Below are 26,928 nucleotides of genomic sequence, written 5' to 3'. Positions count from 1 at the left end.
ACTTTTACTCTCATTTTTTGCTCCAAATTTCTTGACTTATAAGCAATTATATACATTTACCAATTTATTGTTTCTTTTATTGCTGTATGGTTGCCTGAAATGTTTTATATATCATGTAAAATGAGCAGTTTAACTTTTGTGCAGGTATTATGCTGGTTTCGCAGACAAAATTTCTGGTAAGACCTTGACTGTGGATGGCAACTATTTTTCATACACCAGGCACGAGCCAGTTGGAGTGTGTGGTCAAATTATTCCAGTAAGTTTTTAACATTTCTTGCTTCCCGTTGGAACTCAAAACTTTTACTGTAGAGTCACGAAAATCCAGCTTAACTGGGGCTCACCTTGGATTACTGAAAATTCTGATTATATGGAAGAGTCTTAGAAATTAAAATATTACACTATCTGGACGGCATGAATGCATAAAGCTTTTTGTTTTCCTGTACCATGAAAAGAATAGTTAACTTCACGAAAGTTTATCACTCAAATTTCAGCGTAAATTTCCATTTGAATTACTCGTAAACGCATTTTGATTACTTTGTTTCATCATGTCTAAGAGAGTTTTGGTGTGTAAACTTGTTGAAAATTAAAAAAATATGCATTTTGACTGTCTCCAAATCCATTTGTACAGTCGAACCTCAATTCAACGAATCCATTGGGAGGGAAACTTTTTTGTGTTGAACCAGGGGTATCCATAATATTGGGGTGCCATTTTTTAAAAAAAATTTCACTTTATTACACTGCACTTTGTGCAGTTGCTCATTGAGGCAACTTGTGCAGTTGCTCCAATAAGCAACTGCACAAAAAAAATCCATAATTTGAATATGTACACTTTTTACTTAGGATTCTGCGACTTATTACACAGTAGTTAATTTGAAATACTACAGTGTACTTGATTTAGACATTTTCTTTGATACTTGACTCGAAATAGTTCTTTTTACTTTCTTCTATATCTAATATATAGAAAAAAGTATTGGATTCGTGCAAATTTTCGAATTTCGAATTTTGACGGATTCGAACGTTTTGAGGTGTGCCGAGTCCATTTCGACTATTTTTGGAAAATGTCTGTATGTCTGTGTGTATGTGTGTCACGTCTGTGTGTGACCAGTTTTTTGTGGCCGCTCTACAGCAAAAAACTACTGCATGAAATCGAACGAAATTTGGTACACATATGTGCCCCTATGTGAACTTGTGCCCACTGGTTTTTGGCGCGAATCCCTCCAAGGGGGGTGGAGCAATGGGACGTTTTTGAGTTTTGCGTGACTGCTATTCCCCAGGAAGTAACTGGCGGAATTAGACAAAATTTGTTCCATATGTTGTCCCTAACAGGTACAGATCCTGATTCAATTTTGGTGTCAATAGCTCAAACGGAGGTTGAGCTATAGAACGTTTTTTGCCGTCAATTGTGACTGCTGTATCTCAATAAATAATGAACGTAATCTAACAAAAATTTATCAACAAGTAGCCCTTAGAGGGTATAAGAAATGATTCTATTTTGGTGTCAACAGCTAAAAAGGGGGTGGCGCAATCGAACGTTCTTTTTTTTCCATTGTGAGTGCCCTATCTCAAGAAGTAATGCTACGTTCTGGTTGAAATTTGGAATAAATATGAATCCATATGTAAACAGGCGTTGGTTTAATTTTGGCGCCGATCGCTCCATGGGGGGCTGATTTTTTTTTATTTGTGTGAATAAAAATAGATTTTTAATTGCAACAATAAGAAAGATAAATTGTAACAGACTGTCGTCTGCGTTCAGCTCGTGCTTTTAATTGCATGGAAATGATCCGAAATATTATCTCAATGATTTAAAATTTTTAACTGTTGCCATCTTGTGTCTGGTAACAGATAAATGTTTGTAATTATTTTAAGCAAGGTTTTTAAAATAATTTTCAATTTTCATTCTTTGCTTTGCTTTTGAGATAAATCAGGAATTGGGATGGTCATCAAGTTTTGGCATGTATAATTTTGTTTTCATTGGGAATATTGCTTCCTCGTTAAGCATGGGGAGGGATCAGAATTATAAGAAAGATATATAAGAAAGTTTCGTGATGGCCACAACATACTAGTTTGATTTTATAGAGGGAAGAAAATACTGTGTCATTTACAGCCTACTGCATGAGATATGTTTTTACAGTTTCCATTCCATGTCAGGGGCGTAGCTAAGGGGGGGGGTTTTGGGGACAAACCCCCCCCCCCGAAACGTTAGTCTTAAAAAAAAAAAAAAAAAGAGAAAAGGAAGAGAGATGAGAAAGAAAAAAAAAAGAAGAAAAGGAAAAACGATTATATATATATATATACTATATATATACAGTCGAACCTTGTTATCACGACTCTTTTGGGACTGTCAAAAAAGTGTCGTCATAGCCGGAGCGACGTCATAACCGGAATAGTTTAAAAATTCGTAATTAAACATAAGTTAACAAACAAAATTAGATTTAATGAAGAAATTAATAACCTTTATGTATGTATATGTTTTTAATTAGATTAAACTAATGCAAATTTGAATTATTGGTAGATATAACAAAAATTATTTGAAAAAAAAAAAAAAAAAAAACTTCACTCTTTTTTTTCTTTCTCCAATTCTAAAATACTTTCCAATAAGTGTTTGCTAAACTTTTGAATAACATTTTTAAAACTCCTCCTTTCCACGAAATTACCAGCAAGAAAGAAAACAATTCAAGACTCTCCACTTTTGCCTGCAATTTGATTAGATTTTGACGGCTAAGTCCCACCTTTCGAATATGAAAAAACCCTTTGTAATTCTTTTATCCACTTTAGAGTTGTGTGTCCCTTTTCGATCTAATGAGGAGCTCTTAACTCTTTTTCTCTCATGGGAGAAGCTTGTAGTGACCACCTACAGCTTTAGGTAGCTATGGTCTTTCTCTTCTTCTGCTGTTTCCCTAGTTCAGTATTACAATCCACCTGCTTTGAATTCCTTTCTATTATTCCTCATCTTGTCAAAATCTGAAACCTGTACCTTTCAGAACTTATCTACCCGACCCCCGCCATTCTTGAGGTGTTGTCATGCCTGGTCAAATCTCTTGTCAGAATCCCAAGTTCCTACAACAAACATTTCCAGGTGTTTTCATTATTTTACTGAAAATTTTCCAGTTGCAAAGAAATATTTGATCCAGTCTGCGCAGCTCGAAGTGTCGTCGTAACCGGAGTTGCACTAAAAAAACTGTCGTTAAATCCGGAGCCACTTAATATTAAAATAATACGCCATAAGTTCGGGACTTAGAAAAAGTGACGTGACATCCGGAGTGTCGTGAAATCCGGGTGTCGCGATAATGAGGTTTGACTGTATATAATATATATATATATACTATATATATATATATATATAATATGTATATATATACTATATATATATATATAATATATATATACTATATATATATATATATATATATATATATATATATATATATATATATATATATATATATATATATATATATATATATATATAAAAGAAGTAACCCCCCCCGAAAGTCGGGTCTAGCTACGCCACTGTTCCATGTAGTGTATTGGATAAAGTAACAGCTGTAATGAGTTTTATTATCGCTTTCTGCAACAGAATCTCTATTCTTTGGTTGCCTCCTCGCCCGTCAAATATTGCTAATTCCAAGAAAAGTATTCTTTTTCTTTACGCAAGAGGGATATATCATTTGGAAAACAATCCAATATTTCACAATTCAAATTAACAAAAAAAAAAATCGAAAGGTCAAAATTTAAAGGATTTTTTAAAAAATTGTATGAAGTACGCGAAGTAACTAGTGATTGCAATACCGGTAAACCGAATACCAGTATTTTGAGCAATTTTGCAATTTCGAGATTATGGTATTTGCTGAGGTAAAATACCGGTATTTTCGGTATTAGTTGAAAACAATAAGGAGTTTTAATTAAAGAATTTTCAATTTAATTTATTAAATATCTACTATTTCTTTTTCCATAATACAGAACCAAAATCAACCTATTGATGTAAAAATTTGGGTTCAAAATCACAAACTAATAGAATATCGTTAAAAAAATGTGGCGAACCATGTTATTATTTTTTTATTTCCCTGACTCACTTTCCCTTTTTTTAAAGTTAATTTCATGTGTAATTTCGAGTGTTTGTTTCAGGAAAAATTTATTCCAACAAGTAATACTTCATGATATTTTCTTTAAATATTTGTCTTAAATGTACTGAATACCGGCAAAAAACTTTTTCTTGTTAGTAAAGCAAATGGTAATACTGTTGTCACTGGTATTGGTTTGTTGTTATGTCTTGCTTTATACTTGGCAAGGTAATATTATAGAAATCATATAGTGCCTTGAAAATTTGCACAGGTTAAGCATAATCATTTGAAAATATTTTCAGATATTTACATAATTGTACTTGTAAAGAATTTTTAAAAGAAATCGAAAACAACAAGAGAGACTGACATGATTAAATTTGGTCATGTTTATCAAAAAACTTTTTTAAAGTATCGTCTCTCAGAAAGAAATTACAACTAGCTATAAATCTTTAAAAAGTATAATAATAATAATACATGCAATAAAAAAACACACACATACACACAGAAGAGGATTTTTTCAAAAATAACATGCAACAGATTGAATTATTTGAAGATGAAAGACAGACAACTAGGAGGTGAAACGTGTATTGTTAACAGTACCATCGACCTGCCTGAATTCAGAAAGAGTGCTGTTAACTGTTGGAAAGCTGAGCTCTAAATTTAAGTTCTAGGCTTAAAACCAGTTCAATAGACACATTATGTTTTTTACTATTGTTGATTTTTTATTATGTCACTTGTTTCTCATTTTACATTTGTTCACAATACGTTTACACAAAAAATACAATTTTTATAAAATATTATTAACTGTGGTGACAAAACAATTTTTCAAGCATTTTTTGAGAAATTTCAAATACCAGTATCAGGACTCGAAAATTATATTGCCCGACATGCCTGGGGCATGTAAAAATTTTGATCAGGCATAAATCTTTTATTCTTACATGCCCTGCAAGGGCACCCAAATAGGGGAGCAAAGGGGGCTCAAGACCCCCCCCCCCCTTGGAAATGAGAACTTTCTTGCTTTTAGTACTTTTTTCTTTGCAAAATTATAAAAATATTTCTTCTCCAGCCATTAATGAATAAATAATTAAAGATGTCAAATTTTAATGACTCTAAACTGTCCTGAAATCTGCCTCCATGGGGAAAATATCCTGCTAAACTAGGGTTAAAATTTCTGAGCCCCTACTTACAATTTTGCATATGGGCGCCCATAATGCCCTGCTGGGCATGTGATTATTATAAATTTAAGTATAAGTAATTTTAAAAACTTTTTTTAATGAGTTTTATTGAAATAATTCTTGATTCTGATATAAAGCTGTTCAATTCTTTTTTTTTTTTTTTGTTTGATTAATGCTATGTGGCAAATTTAAATATTTTTATTATGCAATAAAAAACTGGGCATGTATTTTGTTGTCAAACATGGGTGGCAGACATGGGTGGCAGAGCATGTAAAATATTTAAGATTTTTCTAGCCCTACCAGTATTGAATTTTTGGTCTGGTTTTTGCAATCCCTAGAAGTGACTCATTTGCAAAAAGTATTTCGTTCAAATTTCGGCTTGAACTTTTATCTTACTCCCCCGGAATGATCATGCAGTTTTAATATTGGTTTTACTTTTCTTTCAGTGGAATTTTCCGCTACTAATGCAAGCCTGGAAGCTGGCTCCGGCCCTCGCCGCAGGCAACACAGTCGTCCTGAAGCCTGCGGAGCAGACCCCCCTGTCTGCCCTCTACGTGGGACAGCTGATTCGAGAAGCAGGATTCCCCCCGGGGGTGGTGAATATCGTACCCGGGTACGGTCCCAGTGCAGGGGGCTCCATCGCCAAGCACATGGAAGTCGATAAGCTGGCATTCACCGGATCCACCGAAGTGAGCTCATTTGTTTGTGTCCTTTTAAAAGATTGTGGAAAGGTTAAATCGAGTTATTTTCTACTAGTGGTACCTTTCACGAACGATAGCATTCAAAACAATATCAAAATATAAAATTTCAATTCAGTTAAGTAAGCAAATCAAAATGCTTACTTTCTTTATGCTATACACTAGTACCCGCACGGCTTTGCTTGTAATAGAAAAATTAAAAGATCTTTTGGTTTGCCTGTATATTTACAAATAACGTTTGGTGAATTTTATCGCCAATCGGCTTGTACCCATGTTACGGTTCCACGTTATGATGATTTCGTATCTCGCCAATTGTCTTGTGCCCATGTTACGGTTCCACGTTATGATAATTTCGTAATTTACTCATCCATCTTATGATATTTTTGTTCTTAAAATTGGAATAGAAAAAGAACCACATCGAATTTTCGAAAAATCGCTGCGAGGTGCACACCCCCATGCTACAAACTAATTCCAAATTTCATGAAAATCGGCCAAATGGTCTAGGCGCTATGTGCCTCACAGAGATCCTGAAAGACAGAGAGACTTTCAGCTTTGTTATTAGTAAAACTAGTGTTGGTTCTTTTCTAGGTCAATAGGTGAGATAATTCTAGCAGAAAACTTAGACTCATAATAAATCGGAGGCCTGGTAAAAAGGACTGGACAAAACTTCTATTAACTAAACTATATTACTATTTTACATTTAAGTACAATTAAGAATATTAGAAAATTCTGACAAGAACATAATCTAGGAGATTTCACCGCACAGCTCGCGGTTCGAAGCAAAACTTGAATCTGATAAAAGTTTGGATGGAAAAGTTCAGAATGAGCAGTAACTTCAAAATGTGTACACGGCTCAAAGGAAAGGGATGGCTTTATTCGGTCAAGGATCATAGATAGAAAAGAACTTCCAAAATGTGAAACAAAAAGCTATTTTAAATCGTTAATCGTCGCAAAGCTATTTTAAATCGTTAATCGTTAATCGTCGCATTATGGATTAATATGAGCTTTAAAAGAGACTGAAGTAAGATGATTTAGTTTAAAGGAAATTTTTTCATTTGGGGGTTTATTGGAGGAAAATCATTTCTTTGAATTCAGTAAATCTATTCTGAAAAGTGTTTGACATATTTTTTAAATTAATTAATTATTAGTTCCTTAAATATTTAAAGTTTTTTTTTTAATTTTCCAAAATAGTTTATTTTGATAAGTTTGTAAGTAATGATAGCTTGATATAAAATCATTTGTTTCAGGCTGAAAAAGCCTCCAGCAAAACTCACGCATCCTTTTAGAGCTGTTTAAAAACAGTAGTATGGAAAAAACTTGATAATACACACAATATTCTACTCATGTGTTGGTGTTTTGTTTTTTGTACTTAATTCTTATAACTTCATACTTGTATGTAGTAAAATGAAAAAAATGTTTACAAGATTATTTCATAACATTTAGTTATTTATTTATTTTTTAACTTCATATAACTAATCTTACAATGTAACCAGAAAATAAATTCAAATATTTTTTATCTATAAAACATAAAGAAATAAATCAAAATTTTTTTATTAGCAGAAAAATTTTTAAACCAACATTTGCAAAAAAAAAAGTTTCTTAAAAGCTAATATATTTATAATGAAAATTCTCACTTGTACTTTAAAATATCCTTATTTTTGCGTACTATGTAGGAACCTAAATGCTGCATGAGAGCAAAACCTTTTATTTGACCATAATTCCTGGCTTTATTACTCGCAATTTTCAACTTGAAAAAAGTTTAGCATTTTTTCTGTTACTTAAAAAAAAAAAAAATCAGGAAAAAGTTTTTTTGAAGGAAAATATAAACTTTAGGCCTCTTGCGGGACACTTAAATATTTTTTGATTTGAATGAAATTTTTTGTGTAGTATGTGGGTTGTTAGGGGCAACTTTTTATCAACATGACAAATTGAATTTTGAAAAGTTTTTTTTGATACACCCTATTGTACATGTGCATTTAATGCTCTTTCTTTTACTTTTTTACTTTTTGAAAAATCTTCGGAAAGGTCGGGAAGATAGTGATGAAAGAAGCGGCAGAATCAAATCTAAAGCGTATTACGCTGGAACTTGGTGGAAAGAGTCCAAACATTATCTTTCAGGATGCTGATAGTAAGTAGACTGTCTTGTAAAAGATTAATTTACAATTGAATTCATTTTAAAAACTTTTGCATCTACAGTCTTGGACAAAAATGTTAGTACAGCAACAATAAAGTGACTAAAAGGATGTAGATTAAGAAAGAAAGTTGTTTAATGTACTTATTATATGTGTGATTGAGGCAATGATTGCCAGCCAACAAAATAAATAGTAAAATGTCATACCGTATATACTCGACTTATACGCGAGTGCGTATAAGTCGAGAAATTTAATACAAAAAACGAGGTTAAAAGTTAGAAGACAGCTTATACGCGGGGCAGAACTTCCGAAAATTTTTCACGATCAATTCTTGGGGAAAAAAACACCCGAAAACGGGAACATTTTCCCAATTTTAGTCCAACCCTATTAAGCAGATGCTATAGAAGTAAATACTTACACATTCTGCTATTATTTTACATGATCTGATTGTGAAATCAAGACTCAATAATTACTGTAAACGGGCGACTACAGGAATCGTGCGGGGATCGCCGTGTTGGCGAATTTTCCCGATAATCACGAATGAATGCTCTTTTTTTTTAAATGTATAATATGGCTACAGTGCAATTTTTTATTGATATTTATTCAAAATAAAAGGAATAAGTAACAAAAATCGTAACAGAAAAACCAAACCCTTTACAAAAATTGCGATCACAAAGGTTGTTGGGAATTTCAAATAATATTATCAATAATTCACGTTTATTTTGATATATTTGGCTTTAATTAAATCCCTATTTTCTTTTGTCTTGCAAAGTCACAAATGCTAATTTCTATGTATGTAAGGTATTTCCCGATCTTAGACACGTGAGTGCCTTACGTCATGAAATGACGAAGTTACTTTTCCATTTGATTGGCCGCCGTCCTAACGTCGGGAAATGCGCATTTCACATGCATGTCTTGAACTACAGGCAAATGACTCTGGCTGACTATATATGTTGCTTCTGTTGCTTAGTTGCTCTCTCTCTCTCTTTTAAGGTGCCGTATTTTAGTTTCATGGTCAGCCGAGTCGGCTATTTGCCGTCATGCTCTCGATTAGGCATTTTATAACTGTAAACTTTATCTGCAAACCTTAACTTCAAATTACTGAAACCTCGATTGCATAAATGACTCTTCATTTGTCATAATGCAAATTTACAAATAATGGTTTTGCGTGTTTTACTAAATTATCTATGCTTCGAGAGAACTTATTTTGCAATTTCATAAATCAGATGTAAATAGCTTGCCAAGGATATCATTGTATTTATCACCATGGAGGAAATAAAAAGAAATAATTTCAACAACAGGTATTATTTTCTGCAAAGAACTCCAATTACACTCTGCAACACAAAAGGGCACTAATTAAATTAGTCATCGGTGCGATAACTTCATTGATAAAACCTCATCGCACTATAAAAGTGAACCCTTTCAGTGAAAAAGAATGATAATCAGACATTATTTATCATAAAAATGTTCATTGCATTTTATTTTCCTCTTTTTTACAATGTTTATATTCAAAATTAGCGGCAAAACATTCCTGATTTTTTTCTGAAAGTAGGGCCTCAACTTACACACGGGTTTCGGATTTTTTCATAATTTCCCTCCTAATACCAGAGGGGTCGACTTATATGCAAGATCGACTAATACGCGAGTATATAGGGTTATATATTCTATATTTAAATAGTACAGTATATTAATGCTTGTAAAATTTTTAAAATTTGAAATTCCTTTAAATTGTTGAAGCATATCAAGACATGACTTGAACATTTTGTTTTTCAGTGGATAATGCAATTCAGTCTTCCCATCTCGGCCTTTTCTTCAACCAAGGGCAGTGCTGTTGTGCGGGATCTCGAATTTTCGTCGAAGAGAAAATTTACGACCAGTTTGTTGAAAAGAGTGCAGAAATTGCTAAAAAGAGGATTCTGGGTAATCCGTTTGATCCAAAAACCCAACAAGGACCACAGGTAATTCTTCTCCTTTTAAATTAACACTGTTAACTTAGGGTGGTAGCACAACCAAAAACTTAGGTGGTTCACAAATTTCAAAGCTTTTTTGCTCATTTTTTTCTTTCTGGAAAAAGACTGGGAGTCAGAGAATTTTTCAACGTGCCCCAAATGTCTCGGGAAAATTGTTTTGCAATTGCCCAATCAGCAAAACTTTTGAGTTATCTCCATGGAAGTCCCTTTCATTGGGTAAAATAGAAAAAACATCGTTTTCATTAAACAAAAAAAAGGGGGGGGGGTTGATAGTCTGCTATTTACTGAATTCCAGCAGTGATTTAAAACTGTGAGCCTACTTTCCAGTGGCGTAATGAAAAATGTTTCGTGAGGGGTAGTATTCATTGATTTTTGAACCCAACCAGACAGATAGAAGTAGAATAATGATAAAAATAGATGGATTTAAATAGATCAACAAACATAAATAGATATGAATAAATAGATAGAAAGATAGATAATAATATGTGATATAAAAACGTGGTAGATTGATGTAGGTAGATAGATATAAATGGATATAAATGGACAAATGTAAATAGATATGAGTAAATAGATAGACAAACAGGTAGATATAGGTATATGGGGTAATTTATGGTATGAATAGGTAAGCATAGATAGAAAGATAAAAAAATAGGTATAGAGAGATGCATTTATGTAGTTCAAAAAATGGGTAAAAAGAGGGAGATATAAATGACGAGATGTAGCATAGAGAGATAGATATATGATAGATAGATAGAGATAAAGGTAGAGCCGTAAACATTTTTTTTTCAGAAGAAAATTGATTGGTGCTATACTCTTTCAAATTTTGTTTCTTCATGGGAGTGGTTTTAAGCCCCCCCCCCTTTTCTGCACCGCTGCTAATTTCTACATGTGAGCAAGGAAACACATTTTTTCTTTTCTTTGCACAATCTACCCTTTTACACTTCAGTTATTTGTTAAGTTTTGTTGCAATGGGGGTAAATTAATAATATTAATTTTCATTCTCATTAAGACCCAAAATTTTAATGTTTTTGAGAGTTTAGGTACGGTCTTTGATGTGCGATAAAATTAAACATTGGATCACAATTGATTTATGTGTTGATTTTATTCAGTTCTACAATCCATTAGTTATTGCTAGAAGCTATTAAACATAAGAATTAAAAATGCATTATCTGAAAAAATAAGGATGTTTTTAGAAAGGTGTTTGTTAAATTCATAAAAATGTACTCTGTACCCCCTTCCCCTCCACGGTAAGTGTTTTTTTCTTGATATTTTAGATATAAATACATATACACGTGGGTATTTAAAAGTAATCTCAATATTAAAATTTCTAAGAACTTGCATTATTTAGTTCATTACCAAGTATAAATACCAGGAAAACATCGTTTAAGTTTTCAGCTTACCGAATACGTACAGAAGACCTTTATAATACTTCTTCATCTTATTCTAACGATCAACCAAAGCTTTTTGTGTGCAATTGCAGATTGATGGAGAGCAAATGAACAAAATTCTTGATCTGATAGAAAGCGGGAAATCAGAAGGTGCCAAAATGCTGTGTGGAGGAGGTCGCCATGGAGATCAGGGATATTTTGTTTCTCCAACTGTTTTTGCAGATGTGAAAGATGACATGCGAATTGCAAATGAAGAGGTAAATTCTTTAGAAATACAGAAAGTATCACGTACTGCTGAGGACTTGTTCTTTCTTTTTTTTTAATGTGCTTGGCCATTTTTAGGGTTTGCCATCAGTTCCAAACGGTTGTCAACTTTTTACTTGGTCAAGTACTTGTAGTTTTATGAAATACTAGCTTTTCTGTACCCGGCATTGCTCGGGTAATGGAAGTAGCAGAGGATAACAGTGCTTGGTGCACCTAGTTACGAAAATCCCCTATAATAATAACTTATTACCTATAACTTTTTCTAATTTTGGGACAGTCCCGAGGCCCCTGGACTCCTTATATATTTGTCATTGTCCTTAAGCGATCCTTAACTGTTATTAATGATCCTTTTAAAGTATTGATTTTCTTTACCCGAGCAATGCCGGGTACAAGAATGCTAGTGTATGTATGTTATAACAGGACATTGATTTTTATCATTTACTTTACTTTTATCATCATTTACATTACTTTTATCATTTACGATGTGAAATAAAACTTAAATGCTTTATGTATTTTATCTGCTATGATGTTCTTAAAAACTTCGTTTCCAGTTTTGAAAAAAGTGAAAACTAAATACAGAAACATTATTATTTGACTTGTGAAAAGCCTCAAAGAATAACGTGAGAAACAATATCAAATTTAAAATTCACTATCGACCAAGAGTTGAGATGAATCATGATTTGACTGGAGGAAAGCCTTTGAAAATAAGGGAATTAAATTTCAATGACAAGTTTTAATTTTGCAGAAATTAAGGGATTTAAATTAATTTCTCCCGAACTAATTGATATTTCAAAAAATCCTTTCTTAGTGGATACTTCTGTAATCATGTGGATATGTCTGCCAAATTTCAAGTCTGAGGTGTCCACTGTATTGGCGGTGTGTTGATATTTATATGTATATATATTATCTCAGGACATTGATTTTTATATGTATAGATTTGTTCACCAATGGTACCCATCTTCCAATGGGCAATGGAGCACCCACCCCTAAGATAACAGCCTTTCAAGTGCGATTAAAATCCCTCTCGTATTACCCCCCCCCCCCCCCTTAAAAGTTTCAAAAGTTCGGTCTGCAGCTTGTAGCTTGGACCTGCACTCTTAGGCGCCACTGGGTTCACTGTTTTATCTTCAGTAATGGTTACCTGATAGGGCTTCAGTTCCTTTTTAGTGTTTGACATGTTGATTAGTACTTGATGAGCAAAGGCAGCTTTTGGTTTCGATGGGAGACAAAAGGACCTTAGAGCTGAAATATGTAGTCTAGAGCAAATTTTAGAATTTTAGGACACATAAGTCACCAAAATAGTTTAAATATATATTGGATGCTTAAGGGACGATGTTGATGATCAATCTGCTCTGGGTGGAAAAATATTTGCTTATTTTTGCTGCCATTTAGAATGAACTGTTTTCTATCTGCGAAAAAGACTTGAAAAAGCTTAACCCATCAGGAGTTTTGATCAATTATATGTTTTTTTTTTTTTTTGTCAAGGTTTTGACAAAAAAAAAAGCATTTTTTTCAAGAATTATTTTTGTCTTAATTTCTATTTAAACACGGTACCAAAGTACTGCTTTTCTACTTTTACTTTTCATAGAGCTGTATATAACTTAAAATCATGCAACTATTTTTACTGAAATATATTCTAAAAAATGTAAAAATCTTTTAAAAAATACATGAATTTGCAAACAATTGAATATTTATTTAAAATATTAACAAAATTCTTTTTTTTTTAAAGTATGACCGTTTGAGATGGAAACATTTATCTCTATTCATAAGTAAATTGTGTAAGTAAAGTTTCGAAAAAACTGCTCCTTGTAATCTGAAAATACATTATTTAGTATATTCTGTTTGCTTTCACAATCTATGACTAAGTTATACGATAATGAATGCACTATAAACTGCAAACATGAATAATACCCGGTATATACCCAGTACCAGAAGCGTAGTATGTAGAAATTTATTTTGGAAGAGGCGCAAGACGAATATTATGAGAAACTTCCAAATTTTACTTTGAAAATATTACAATTCTTGTTCAAAATGAGTGGCTTTAAACTTATATTAGGAGGAGCCTTGACCCTTTCGAGCTCCCCCTCAAATATGCCATAGGAAACAATCTACTTTACCGAGATAATGGATTTTTTCAAGGGAATCCACCAAAAAAAAAAGTTGCAATTTTTTTCAGGCTTTACCAGGTTTTGTGAACTCTGTCTAGAACTGACTTTTCTTTCCTGTTTGGTGTTTTTGTATTATTGTTTGTGTTGGTTCCAGGGTTCGCCGATATATATCATGTCGCACCCAGCCGTGCGGGGGGCCCGCTACGCACCCCCCCCCCCCCCCGGACGGTGGAACCTAAAGCTTACAGCTAAAGGGTGGGATGTGTGTGGAGAAAAGTTGATATATATCACGATATATATCCTATATTTATACTGAAAATATATTTTGGTATTTTCAATATTTATTTTTTCAATTACGGTATTTTCAATATAAAAATTATATTAATCATAGTAATATTGTTCATTTATTATTAAAAATGACCAAAACCTTATGCACTATATTTTTATGATATATTATTACATCATTGATATAACAAACTTATATAATATTAGTTTTTTATTTCACATTCATAAAATTATAAGTAATGTAACAGTTTTAATTCATATTAAAAGTGCCCAATTAAATATTAAACATTGGTCAGAGAAAAAGAAAGTGTCTTATGACTGCGCACCAACCAGTGTGTATTTTTTATTTCTGAATCATATAACTGTGTAAAAGCAGCTTAACAGAAGAAAAATAAGTGAAACATCTAATGTTAAATGAACTCCATTAAAATGGATAGAAATGTAAAATGAAATGTTAGATATAAATCATGAAACAAACCTTAATTGTAAGTCTATGTATTATAATTATAATATAAGAAAATAAAGAGTGATTTGAGGGTGCATTTACTATTTTGAAGACTTTAGTTTGTGCTTATTGAAAAGTTCATACATATATCAAAACATATGATATATTTCAAAATATCGGATATATTTTATATTTTCGAAAATATCATGATATTTTCAAACCCCGGTTGATTCACTTGAAATATTGAGTATTCTAAAACAAAGCTTTTTATTTATTTTACATTTCTTAGATTTTCGGGCCCGTTATGCAAATCATCAAATTCAAGACAGTGGAAGAGCTTTTGGAGAGAGCCAACAAGACTATGTATGGACTCGCTGCCAGTCTCTTTACAAAAGACATTGACAAAGCAATGTATTTCTCCAATGGATTACGGGCAGGAACTGTTTGGTAATCATCTGCTTCATTTCTTTTGCTTGCTTTCTTTTATTTAAAATTGCACTTATTTGCAACTGAACTACTCTCTTATAGTTCAGTACTAATTTATAAAAAGGGAACATATCCATTTTCTAAAAATGTTAAGGAGGTGAGAAAAACGAATTAGGGTAAGAGCAAAATAGTTTTATCAACTTCTCTGGGTACAGAATGGAGCACAAAGCACAGCAAATCATGGCCTAGAGTAAGAAATGTTTGTGTAAAAAAAACAAGGAGATATCGCCATCTTAATTTTGGATATGTGTCCTTTTGAACGAAAACCTGAATGTTGAGGATTCCAATTTCACCAAAACTCTAATATAAACTCTAATATTTCACCTTCTCATATTCTCTTATCGAAGTACATGAACCTAAAATCAGTGGATTAAAATTTGAGGATTTTGGACATGTGTTCCTTTGGATCTAAAAGTCTTCGTACTACAGATTCTTTCAGGATATGTCCCCTTTTGTTCAAAATAAAACGTGCAGAGGACGGATTTGTTACCTTTTGACCGAAAAGCCACACTTTACCCTTAAATAAAAGGGGGTTTTCCACGTTTGGACTTCTTGAGAGTAAGTGATTTTATAAAGGTCACCTGAAAGATTTAGAAAATGTCATAAAATGATTTTTTCTAAACAGTAGATATGTTCCCTTTTGATAAATTACTCCTCAATTGTGTACAACTGGACTTCAAAATCTTACTCTGTTTTAAGTACAATCAACCCTGGTAAGTCTGATCCAAATTTTCTATTTTGTGTGTGTGAACAGCCCCACTCATTTTTTAAACCTCCAATGCAACAAAGAAGGTTTGATTGTGCTTGTGTATCTGTCTGAAACTGTAGTTCCTAAACAAATATTTTTTTTAATGTTTTTTTTTTTTTTTTTTGTCCAAATGGAGATTTGATCCAGATTGTTCTAAGCAAGGTCTCTTTTTTGGATTACACTTAACGAACATATTGGTTAAAAACTTCAAAAATGAGCCTTTTTTCACAATTTGGTTGTAAAATATACTTGCCCATTCAAAATGTTATAAAAGGAAAGCTAATTTTTCTGCGTGTGATTAGAACTTCCTAGTTATATAGAATTCAAATTTTTTACCACATTTTAACTACACTTTTAAGTTTTTATTCACATGATTTCGTTGCTGAATTTGAGGACCCTCAGTGGTATAAAATGTGTGTCTGTTGCCATTTTGAGTTTGCCAACAAATAAAATACTTAATATTACATTTAATATGTCAGAAAGACTTTTAAAAGGATTTCAATGTTCAATTTTTCCTCTTGATTCTGATTTTGCGACTAGTAAATTTTAGTAGTGATTATCTTTCCTTTTCCTTGTTTCCCATGTTATCTATGAAAACATTTAAATTCTGAAAATGTTCTGACCAACGAAATTCAAGTGAGTTTTAGGTCGGAATCATGATTAGATTTTTTTTCGTTTAAAATTTAATTATAGTCAGTGGTGTTCCCATAGAGTATACTCTTTGCTACCAACTGCTATGAAAAAATCATAGTTTCTACGAATTACAGCTTTAAACTACAACGCAACAAAATCGGGTCCAAAAACTACTATTTTCCAAGTATTTTCCATTACTATTTTTTTTTATAATTCCAAGAAAGAAAGAAAAAAAACAGCATGAAAACTAAAACTGGTAAGTTCAGAAAATCAAACTTCTACATGTGTGCCACCGTCCCTGTGCAACAAGCATTGCTCTTCGAAAGTTGCACGGCGTAAAGATGTATCGGTTCATTGAATCTGAAGCATTGTTTGATTCTGAAGCAGTGGTCACGCCCCCCCCCCCCCCCGCCCCCGATAATGCTGCTATGATTTTGGATTTTCAAAAGTTGGCAACTCTGGGTATACTCCATATATGCCGTATACTCTCAAGCATTTTTTAGACACCTAGCATATACCCTCAAGCTTTAAAAAATTTCATATTATGACATACTATGTATATGGTTGCATACACATATTGTGCGTAATGGATTACTGGGGGTATACCCTCAGAAAAATTGGTTAGAACATCACTGATTATAGTTCCTGTGAAGCGATATAAACTAAAAATTACAGACTAGTGCAAAGTTAATCCACAAGGTTCAAGAATAGTGCTTGTCCAACAGTTCAGCTGTTTATGTTTTGGAATAAGAATTATGCGTTGTACTTTGAACATTTTATTTATTTATTCACTAGCCGCCTGCGGCGACCAGCTGGTTCACCTTCTTATGCCATTCGCCTTTCTATGCAAGCAGCCACCTACGGCGACTGTTTGGCTAACTTGTCATTTACCTTTTTACTTGCGTTTGCCGCCTTCAGTGGGTTTTAAATAAATTTGGCAGCAGTATTAATCAATCCATCTCTATCTTTTTTTGTGCCATTAACATTTTTATGCCAAGATTGCCGCCTTCGGCGGCTACCTACCTTTACGATCTATCTCTAAATTTTCTTATCCATCTCTTTTTATTTTAACCTCCCGGCCCATTCCCTAATAAAAACAAAGATCACTCAAAAAACCGCTTTTTTTTATTTAAGTAGAGCAAAACTCCCCTTAGTGCAAAAAGTAGCACTTGACAAAGAAAAAAAAAACTCACTGTTTTTATTGAATTAAATGCGCACAACTATGAAATGTAACGTAATCTAGATATAGCAAAATGTCCAGCTTGGGGGGGGGGGGCTGGAAAAAAATAATTGCAATCCCTAAATAAAACAAAAAAAAAGGAAAGAAAAAAAGCAAGCGCTGCCGGAAAAATACGTGGTCATCACGTCATAAAATGTAGAAGTAAGCTATGTAGTAAAAAAAAAGATTAAGATTTATCGTAAATATCAAATCGAAATCCAAGTAGTGACGTCAGAGGCATAAAAGATTGAAGTACGCTTTTTTCGACCAATGCGTGGAAATGCATGATGTGTTCAGCATTAAAAAAATTGTAAAAAAAAAATATTGCTTATTTTTAAGAACTTTTTTCTTCTGAAGAGGGCGAAATGTTTTTACTATTACCAACTTAAATTTAAGAAATGAAGCTTTGATACTTCTTGCAGGATGATATTAGAAAAAAAAAAGTCCAGGAAAAAATGCAAATTAAAGGTTTTTTCAAAAATTCATACAAAATACAAAAATTGCTCTATCTTCAAAATTTTTTCATTCATCATATTTGAAATTAAATTTTCGACACTATAATACAAAAAATATTTGTCTGGCACGATTGGTTCGGGGTCTGTGAGGTTTTAAAAGTACTAAAAAGTGCTAAAAATCACACAAAACATTAAATAACTTTTTTCTAGTTAAAATATCAAAAATCGAAGCCCGAGGTGCACATCTTCAGCAAAAACTGCACCTGTATACCAAATTTCATCTTTCTAGGCCTTACCGTTTTCCCGGGATGCGCGCCACACATAAACATCTTATTTTATTATATGTATAGATTTTCCAAATGTGTTCATTGGATTTTACCGTTTTCATAGGATCAACTGCTATGACGTTTTCTCTGCACAAGCACCCTTTGGAGGATTCAAAATGTCTGGAATTGGACGAGAGCTTGGAGAATATGGTCTGCAGGCCTACAGTGAAATCAAAACAGTAAGTGTTAAGCCCCCTCTTAATTTATTTTTTTACTCGCTTTGTGTAATTACACAAATAAAATGAGCAGAAATGTTTTTATTGATTATTGATTCTTTTGTATTTAATGAATATAAATATAAAGGAATCAATAAGTCATTTAATTCCAGCCATTGATTAACCAACCACCAGTGAAAATAAAGTCTTTTATTTCCATATCTGATCATTTGTTTGGCCAAAAAAATGTATATCTACAGTCAATTCACGATAACTCAAATCTAAAGGGACCAACGAAAAACTTTGACTTATCAGAAGTTCGACTTACCGCTAGTTTGGGTTTTCGACATTTTAATATTAAAAACCATCGAATATTGTAATTAATATGTACATATAACAGACAAAATAACAGAACTTAAAAGTTTTTAAGCAAAATCTGCACAATTTAATAAAAAATATTAAGAGAAAAAAAAATCAAAAGCATGGTTTTGATTTGGATACTGCTGGAACAGGACCACTTGAAAGAGCTGGTTCTACTTCAAGAAAGGTACAGTTCTTCATTCCTTTCTAATTCGAATTCATGGATTCTACTGCTTTGGAGTTTCTATTTTTCTCTGAATGTCATTAACAGAGTACTTGCTTAGACATCTTTAATAGTAAAGAAAACTCAATCTGTCTCTCAGGAACTTATCAGCAAATGATCAAACTAAAGAATGAAGGGGAATGCATCTTAGCTTAGGTCAGCCTTTGAATAAAGGTACAATTAGTTGACTTGACAACTTGACTGTTTAAAAGCAAATTCGTAGTCCAGTAAAAAGTCAAAGTGTAAACAGTACAGTTCAACAAATTTCTTTTTTTTCTTTTTTGTTCTTTCGAAATAAATCTCGAGCCATCTTTGAAGAAACTTTGGGATATTGAGAATAATTTAATGGAATTAAAGACAAAGGGATCAGGACTTGATAAAAACTTCGAGTTATAGTAATATTTGAGTTATCGGACTTCGAGTTATTGCAAATTGACTGTATTTATGGATGCATTTTTTAATATCCAACAAAAAAGATTAGTTTTTTAAGTTTTGCATTTCTAGCATTTTTATTTTCAACCAGTAGTTATATGCTTTAAAAAAACATCTCGAAGGCTTTGTCTTAGATTAAGTTAATAGAACTAATTAAAGATTACGGATCAAGTGTTTTAATTATCATGTATGTATAGTTCGTTGTCTGCTTCCTTTGTGATGCCAAAGGGGAAAATGGAGGTGTAACTCCCTTAGTGATAATTATTTAAATAAAATAATATAAATAGTCAATTAATGCTTCAGGCATTTAATATTTATTTGATTTAAAGAAGAACTTTATGTACTTTATGTAATACATATTTTCAACAAACAGTAGGGTTTTAATCAAAGCTTTTTATTGGTTCAAATTTTTGGAATACATTTTTTTTTCTGTAAAACCCAGATTTTATCTGTTAGGACCTGAATTGAATCAGACTCAGCCATAAAACTCTGTGTGAGTATTATATATATATATATATATATATATATATATATATATATATATATATATATATATATAACATATATATATAATATTTATTTATTTACTTTTTGCAGGTGACAATGAAAGTGCCTCAGAAGAACAGTTAATGAATTAGCTTTCATTCGAGCATCATAGATTTGAGTTGACTGTTGAATGTACTGTGCACATGAGATTGTGATGTCTATTGACTGCAATCAAAATGTAATACATTTTATTTTTGATAACATTTTGCTGTTTTTGTACTTATTGAATGATTACATGATAGCTTTAATGGGTTTCTAGAAAAACAAGAAGCAGAAAAAAAACCAGAGATGAGAATTTTACATTGAATAGAGTAAATGTTTTACAGTGCCCACCGCTAATTAAAATCACATTTGTTTTGATGATATGTGGTTTTATATAGCGGCATACCTACACTAAAAAAAAGTTTGAAGTTTGAATACTCTAAAAAAGAAATGACTTAATTTATGTTAGTGGTTCAAAATAAAGTTTTAACCAATAAAATGGTACATTTTTGAAAGACTTGCACAAGGGTCTTAAAATATTAGTGCATTGTTATTTAATTAAATAGTTGAAAATAAAGATTTATTTTTATTTATTTATTTTATTTTATTTTATTTTTTGTAGTTTTCTCAATATTACATCCTCCTCTTCGCTCTAAAATGCATATATTGAAGAGAACAAAAAATTCGGAACTGTGATTTCCTCATCTTCCGAGACCGACTCCTCTATTTATTGCTAGAAACTAAAATTTCAATTTGTTATATCTGATGGAATTTTTAACATACTATAACTGTCTTTATCAATTTTTAACGTCTGCCGTCCAAAAGTTTGATCTTATAAAGGAACAATATTGAATTCATTAAATGATAGTTCTGACAAATATTTATGTATTGAAATCTATCTGTTTGTCCTGATTCGATATTAAAAAGCGGGCTGATTTTATAAGTGGCGGTTATTGTATATGTATTGTGGTAGGGAATCAGGACTGGTGAAAGGGGATAACAAGGCAGATGAAGGTCCAAAACACCAGGTTAGAATTGGGTCATAAAGACCTAAGAGAGACCAAATATTACTGTTCTAACTGCTGCATATTAAAAAAAAAATCTTATGAACAGGGTTTGTACGCTCCTTCAAAACTCCCCCATTACTCCTTCATTTAGGAAATTTTTTAGAAGGGCCCTTCAAACTCCTTCATTTTGGTTTTAACTCCTTCAAAACTCCTTCTTTTTTAGTTCAAGACTACATAATCTTCCTCTATGACAGTAACTTAAAATACTTCGATTGACAACTAACTTCGTCACAAAGGCGATTTTAATGTAGTAATTTCGTGCATTTATTTTTTTCGATTTACAAATTGATCATAGTTAATTCATAAAAGTTGAAGGTTAAAATGAAGTAAAACATGCTTAAATGATGCTTGGCTATTTTTTCAAGTTTGATGATTATTGTTTTTTCCTCCACCACACTCTTAACAGCAAAAGTCAAGTTGTCTAATTATTATTTAAATATTAAAAACTATATAAGTAAACTAGCTGTACCCGACGCGCGTTGCTACGCCAACAAAAAAATACATCATTATACCAATTTTCATGACAATCGGTTGACCTGGTGGCGAGTGGCTTCAATGAGCATATTATGCACCTTCTCCGTGGAAAAAATACATATATATAGCAATTTTCATAATAATCGGTCCAGGTATCCAGTGAAGCTGTGACTATACTCAAATTTTGTACTCACGCAGTTTGCAAGATCAATCCATCGCTAAAAATATCAAATAGGAAAAGTTTTAAATCCCCCCGTTGCACGAAAAGCCATAAAACAATAAAGAAAGAATGTATTTGTTCAAACTCGAGAAAAATGGCAACAGCTAACTTCTTATCTTTCACGCGAATTAATTTCTGCAGCCGATCATTTTATTCATATTTATCCAATGGATTGTGACTTAAATTAGAATAAAAAAGGAACTATGGATCGGATTTTTTTCAAACTGGTCTATAAACATTCCCAGTACCAAAAATAACAAACGGTGATAGTTTCAGCCAAGTCTGCCGGGTAGTTTTTGAGTTCATGGATGACATACGGACAAACATTCATTTTCATATATAAAGATGTACTACATTAAGTGATTGCGTTAAAAAAATTGGTTAATTGCAGTTATGATATTGTAAAAAGAGTCATCCACAAGTGATGTCATGCCTTGAGGAGGAGACGGGCTCATGACAATTGTGACAAGGGGAGGAGAGAGGGTGGCAAAAAGTGACACCACACGGTTATTGTAACAACATGTTTGTAAAAAACTTGACGTGACAAGAGGAGAAGTTAGAGGTGAAGTGTGACACTTTGATAAAGGGTCAAATATATTGAAAAAAAGTGTGACATGATGATGACCTGACATTTAATGACACTCCATTAGCACTTCTTCAAAATATCATTTTACTCCTTTAAAACTCCTCCATTTTATTTCTGGAATTGAGTACGAACCCTGATGAAATCTGCAGCACAAAATATACAAGCAGAAAAGTTTTTCATGTTTTTACAGACATCCTCCGTTTTTAAGATTTTCTGGCTACTTTTGGGAGCAATCTAAGTCTGGTGAGATATCGTCACAAAAAATGTAGACGGTTATAACTTTTAAAACCAATTTCTAGTATGGTTTCAATGAACTTTCATTAGTTCCTATAGGAGGGGGAAATTAATTTGTTTTGGAAACTTGCAAGCATGAACACTTAGCCAAAAATCCCGTGCCATGTCTGACTCTTTTTGCATCCTGCAAGTATTTCAATAATTTTTGAAGTTGCGAGTTATTTTCAGTGTTCTACATCTAACGTGCTTATTTTATTTTTATTTTAATACTTAATTATTTTTCCCTTTATTTTTACTTCCTTTTACAAAAAAGGAAGTATTGTATTCGCAAAAAATTTCACTCAAAAATCAGCCTTAATTTTCATTTTGCTCACCCCTGAATGAATGTTTTTTTTTTTTTTTTTTGACCCGACAACACGTGGATGGACACGTGGACCCGACAACACGTGGCCTAGGAATGTGCAGACCCTAAAATATCCATTTTGATGATCCCTGACTTAATTACAATGAGTTTTCTTGTTGCCTGTATGTACATATGTGTCTCGCATAACTCAAAAACGGTATGTCTTAGAAAGTTGAAATTTGGTATGTAGACTCCTAGCGGGGTCTAGTTGTGCACCTTCCCTTTTGGTTGCATTCGGTTGTTCCTAAGGGTAAGTTTTTTCACTTTTTGAGGGGAAATCATTGTTAATTTCAATGCTAACTCAAGTGGTATTATAATTTGGCAAACACTTGGAGATATACTGCCATGCTTTTTGCTGCCAAGTTTTGTCGCCAACTCAGTGAAAAATTGGACCATTTTTTTTTTAAATTTTAAATCTGATTTTAATTTGCCCAATGTTGATGATATTTAAAGAGTTAATCACTGAATCACATTAAAATTGCCAATAATGGGGAAATAAATCTGTGTAAGACATTTTTTTGCTTCGGTTCCCAAGAAACTAGGGGTCAAAATATTTCGTGTTTCCTTGCTTACTCCAAGCCGCTATTACCATTAAATTGGCGTAAAAGGAAGTCATGTGATGCACGCATCAGCTCGTTCTTATTAATTCTTTGGCAATTTTTAATTTATTTGTCCCATCTATGAATTAAATCCACATCCCATCAATAAAATAAAAACGGCTTTCCAAAGTAGTTTTAATGCATTTAATAATGTCTTGATGTATATTGAATTATTCTCATTTTTATTGCCATAATTTCTTTTCCCCATGGAGTTCAGCTTTTGTTTTTAAAACTGGCACTTACATGCCTGAATACAGTGCAGTATATAATATAAGGTACAGTAAAGTACATCCTCATTTATCCAAACTGCCTGGGACCAAAGGCAGTCCGCATGATCTAAAATCCAGATAATTTGGGCAGTATGGGTAACAAACAGAGCAAACCACTAAATAGGCAGACTCACCATACATTACAATAAAAAGGAAGGGGAAGAAAAGCATGTTTTGCAACAAAATTACATTGAATTGTTTTCAAGACATTAAAAATACAGAAATATTTCCCATCATTTCTTAACAAAGAGGTGGCCCACCCTTTTCTGATTCAAACACTCGTATATTCTGAATGAAGCACGATCATGCTAAGCCTTTATCACTAATCTTACACGAGTAAAAACTTAGCATATGTACTTATCTGTCTACATATATCCGAGTTACTTCTCCCGAACGCCAGTAACTGACCATCAAACCAGGTATGGATAGATTCGCTATTTTCCGGGCTTTATGTTTGGCTAATTAACATAACCCTCCAATAATAATTAGAGGAGATATCAGTTAAAAATTTAATTATGACACTTGGATTTCGACGTGAAATCCCTATTTTGCGAAGGCTTTTTTCCATTCAAATTATTATTCAGTGCTTCTTCACAACTTTCCTTAATAATGCTTTTATTAAAATTTGTAGAGTGAAGAAAATCATTGAAAAAAAAGATCTGTTGCCATTTTTTTTCTCGACTATGAAGAAGCAAAATTTGACTTTTGTTTTAAGGCTTTTCCTGTAATCGGGGGATTTAAAATGTTTCCTTTTTGGTTATTTTTCCACAATCTGCCTCAAAATTTTAAATTTTTTTAAATATTTTTTTTTGTTCATGCCTGATTGTTGAACACGCATCACTTGACATAATTTTTAATTTGGGAGTAGACCGTGCAAAGTTGTTCGATGCTACTATTACTGTTTATTTCGAGTTCTTAAGATTTTTGAGTTGAAGAAGCTACTACTTAGAATTACGTAACATTGGACAGGGGTGGCTCTAGCGCCGCAAAAAACTCGACCCCTGTCCTGGGCGGGTAGTTTTAGGGGCGGTATTTTGGTTCAAATGTCAGAAACAACTTTCTTTTTAGAGAGAAACTTGCACTAAAGTATTTTGCAAACATAATTCCTTTTTTATAACTTTTGGGAATTTGAAAAGTACAAGGACGTTGTTGGTTTTTTTGTTCTCCTACACTTATTATACCGTAATTGCTGTCGCCAAAGTCAGATGGTCATGTGTCAGTGAGACAGAATGGGTGGGGTTCGATTCTCATTAGAATCCTCCGCCTGAATCTGGCCCTTTGGCCATGTGCTTTAAGCCCTAATGTCCATGCTGCTCTCTTCTTGTCAATTGTTTCGTGTACTGATGATTAAACAAGGGGAAGGAAAAGCCTTTATGAGCAATCTTCTGGCGTTGTTTTAGGAGAGTTGAATTTCTCTTTCGTACCAGTAAAAAAGAAATAAAAAAAAAAAACGTGTGCCACTGTCTCCGCCATCCCTTTCATAAAATGGTATTTTTTCTCTTAAGTTGATTGTGTTCCCCGACAAATTAACCAGACACTCGAGCAGAAAATTTTCAACCAGTAAAGTGATTTTTGAAAGCCTGCTCTGTATCTTTGTAGTTGAAGACTGAATATGATTTGTTACTATTGCAATTTAGCTCAAATATCGTTGCCATCAGCGCCATTAAGCAAAGGAAAAATTTAAAGAATATAAATAATATTTCACAGGAAAGGAATCTTTCTGAAGTAAGTTTTGTGTTTTAAAATAATTATTCGTTTCTGCTTTCTTGTGTTGTATTTATGCAGTGGCGCAGCCACGGGAGGGGTTTTGGGGTTAAAACCCCTCCCAGAACACAAGCACATTCATTTCCTCTGTTAAAACCAAGGGAAAAAAATGCAGAGTATTTGAGCTTTTCCACGCGGAATAGGTTTCAACAAAATATCTTACTGCTTTTAATGATCGGTAAGCAGCCAGAAATTACTTTTCAATTCTTAAATTTTAAAGTTATATTTCATGATACCCGACGTCTCCACTGGTATAAGATAGCTAAAGTGGTGTCAGTAAAACTTTACAGGGTAACATCATGGTCCCTCAGATTTCCATCACTGCACAAATCCTTTTTAGGGAAATCTAGAGGGAGGAAGCCTACAGCCTACTGCACCAGATTTTCTTTAAGGCTCTTTACCTGTTGTCATCGAAAGATCGAAACCGTTATTAGCTAGCATTTGACATTCATAAAGACATGAATGTATTTGAGGAGAAAGTTTTAAGTGATCTCGCGAAAAAAACACAAACAATGAATATAAGATTCAAGTAAAACTAATGATAAATATTCTGTGCATTTTCACACTTTCTTCGTTTCATAGTGATATCAATACGAATTATTAGTTGTTTTTAAGCAAGTATTTTGAATGAATAATTATTAATCTACAGAAATTCTTTGATATTGAATAATTACACATTGTAAATGTGTGAATGTAAATGTGTAATGAAAGAAAGCAACAATTTTCGATTTTGAAAACCCCTCCCAGAAAAATTTTCTGGCCTCGCCACTGTATTTATGATGTTGAATAATACTATAATTTACCCACGTACAACCAGAAGGTGCAGCGAACATATGATCCGGCAGTGGTGTTCTCAGGGTATGCTCCATATACGCCGTATACTTTCAAACATCTTTTAGACACATAGCGTATACCCTCAAGCTTCAAAACTTTTCATATTATGTATATGATCGCATACACATATTGTGCGTAATGGATTACTAGAAGTATACCCTCAGAAAAATTGATGGGAACATCACTGTGGTCCGGTGTAGATAAGTTCCAAGGATAGAAGGTCCCGATTTTGTACAGCTAGGACATGAGGTCAAATTGTCATCGTCTGAACGGGCTGGGCATAAGGTCCGGATTTTGAAGTTAAGACCTTTGTCTCCAACTAATTTTGTCAAATATTGAATTGTTTTTGTGACACGACAGGCCATTTTTCCCAAAATGTGTGCTGCC

At 32.8% G+C, this 26,928-nt stretch overlaps 1 protein-coding gene across 1 annotated transcript in view; it reads left to right on the top strand.

The window, feature by feature from the left end:
- LOC129221428 (aldehyde dehydrogenase, mitochondrial-like) overlaps positions 1-20,310 on the top strand; it is a 37,157-nt gene extending 16,847 nt beyond the window's left edge. The window contains exons 5-12 of the mRNA XM_054855911.1: positions 145-256; positions 5,683-5,925; positions 7,960-8,062; positions 9,840-10,024; positions 11,517-11,681; positions 14,816-14,973; positions 18,458-18,572; positions 20,161-20,310. Coding sequence (XP_054711886.1) covers positions 145-256; positions 5,683-5,925; positions 7,960-8,062; positions 9,840-10,024; positions 11,517-11,681; positions 14,816-14,973; positions 18,458-18,572; positions 20,161-20,193 — 1,114 coding nt within the window. The 3' untranslated portion in view covers positions 20,194-20,310. The remainder of the gene's footprint in view (positions 1-144; positions 257-5,682; positions 5,926-7,959; positions 8,063-9,839; positions 10,025-11,516; positions 11,682-14,815; positions 14,974-18,457; positions 18,573-20,160) is intronic.
- Positions 20,311-26,928: the final 6,618 nt, after the last annotated feature.

Source organism: Uloborus diversus, chromosome 4, assembly GCF_026930045.1.
Source record: "Uloborus diversus isolate 005 chromosome 4, Udiv.v.3.1, whole genome shotgun sequence".
Classification (NCBI taxonomy): domain Eukaryota; kingdom Metazoa; phylum Arthropoda; class Arachnida; order Araneae; family Uloboridae; genus Uloborus; species Uloborus diversus.
Note: the sequence above shows the minus strand (reverse complement) of the source record. Positions and strands in the feature narration are given on the sequence as shown.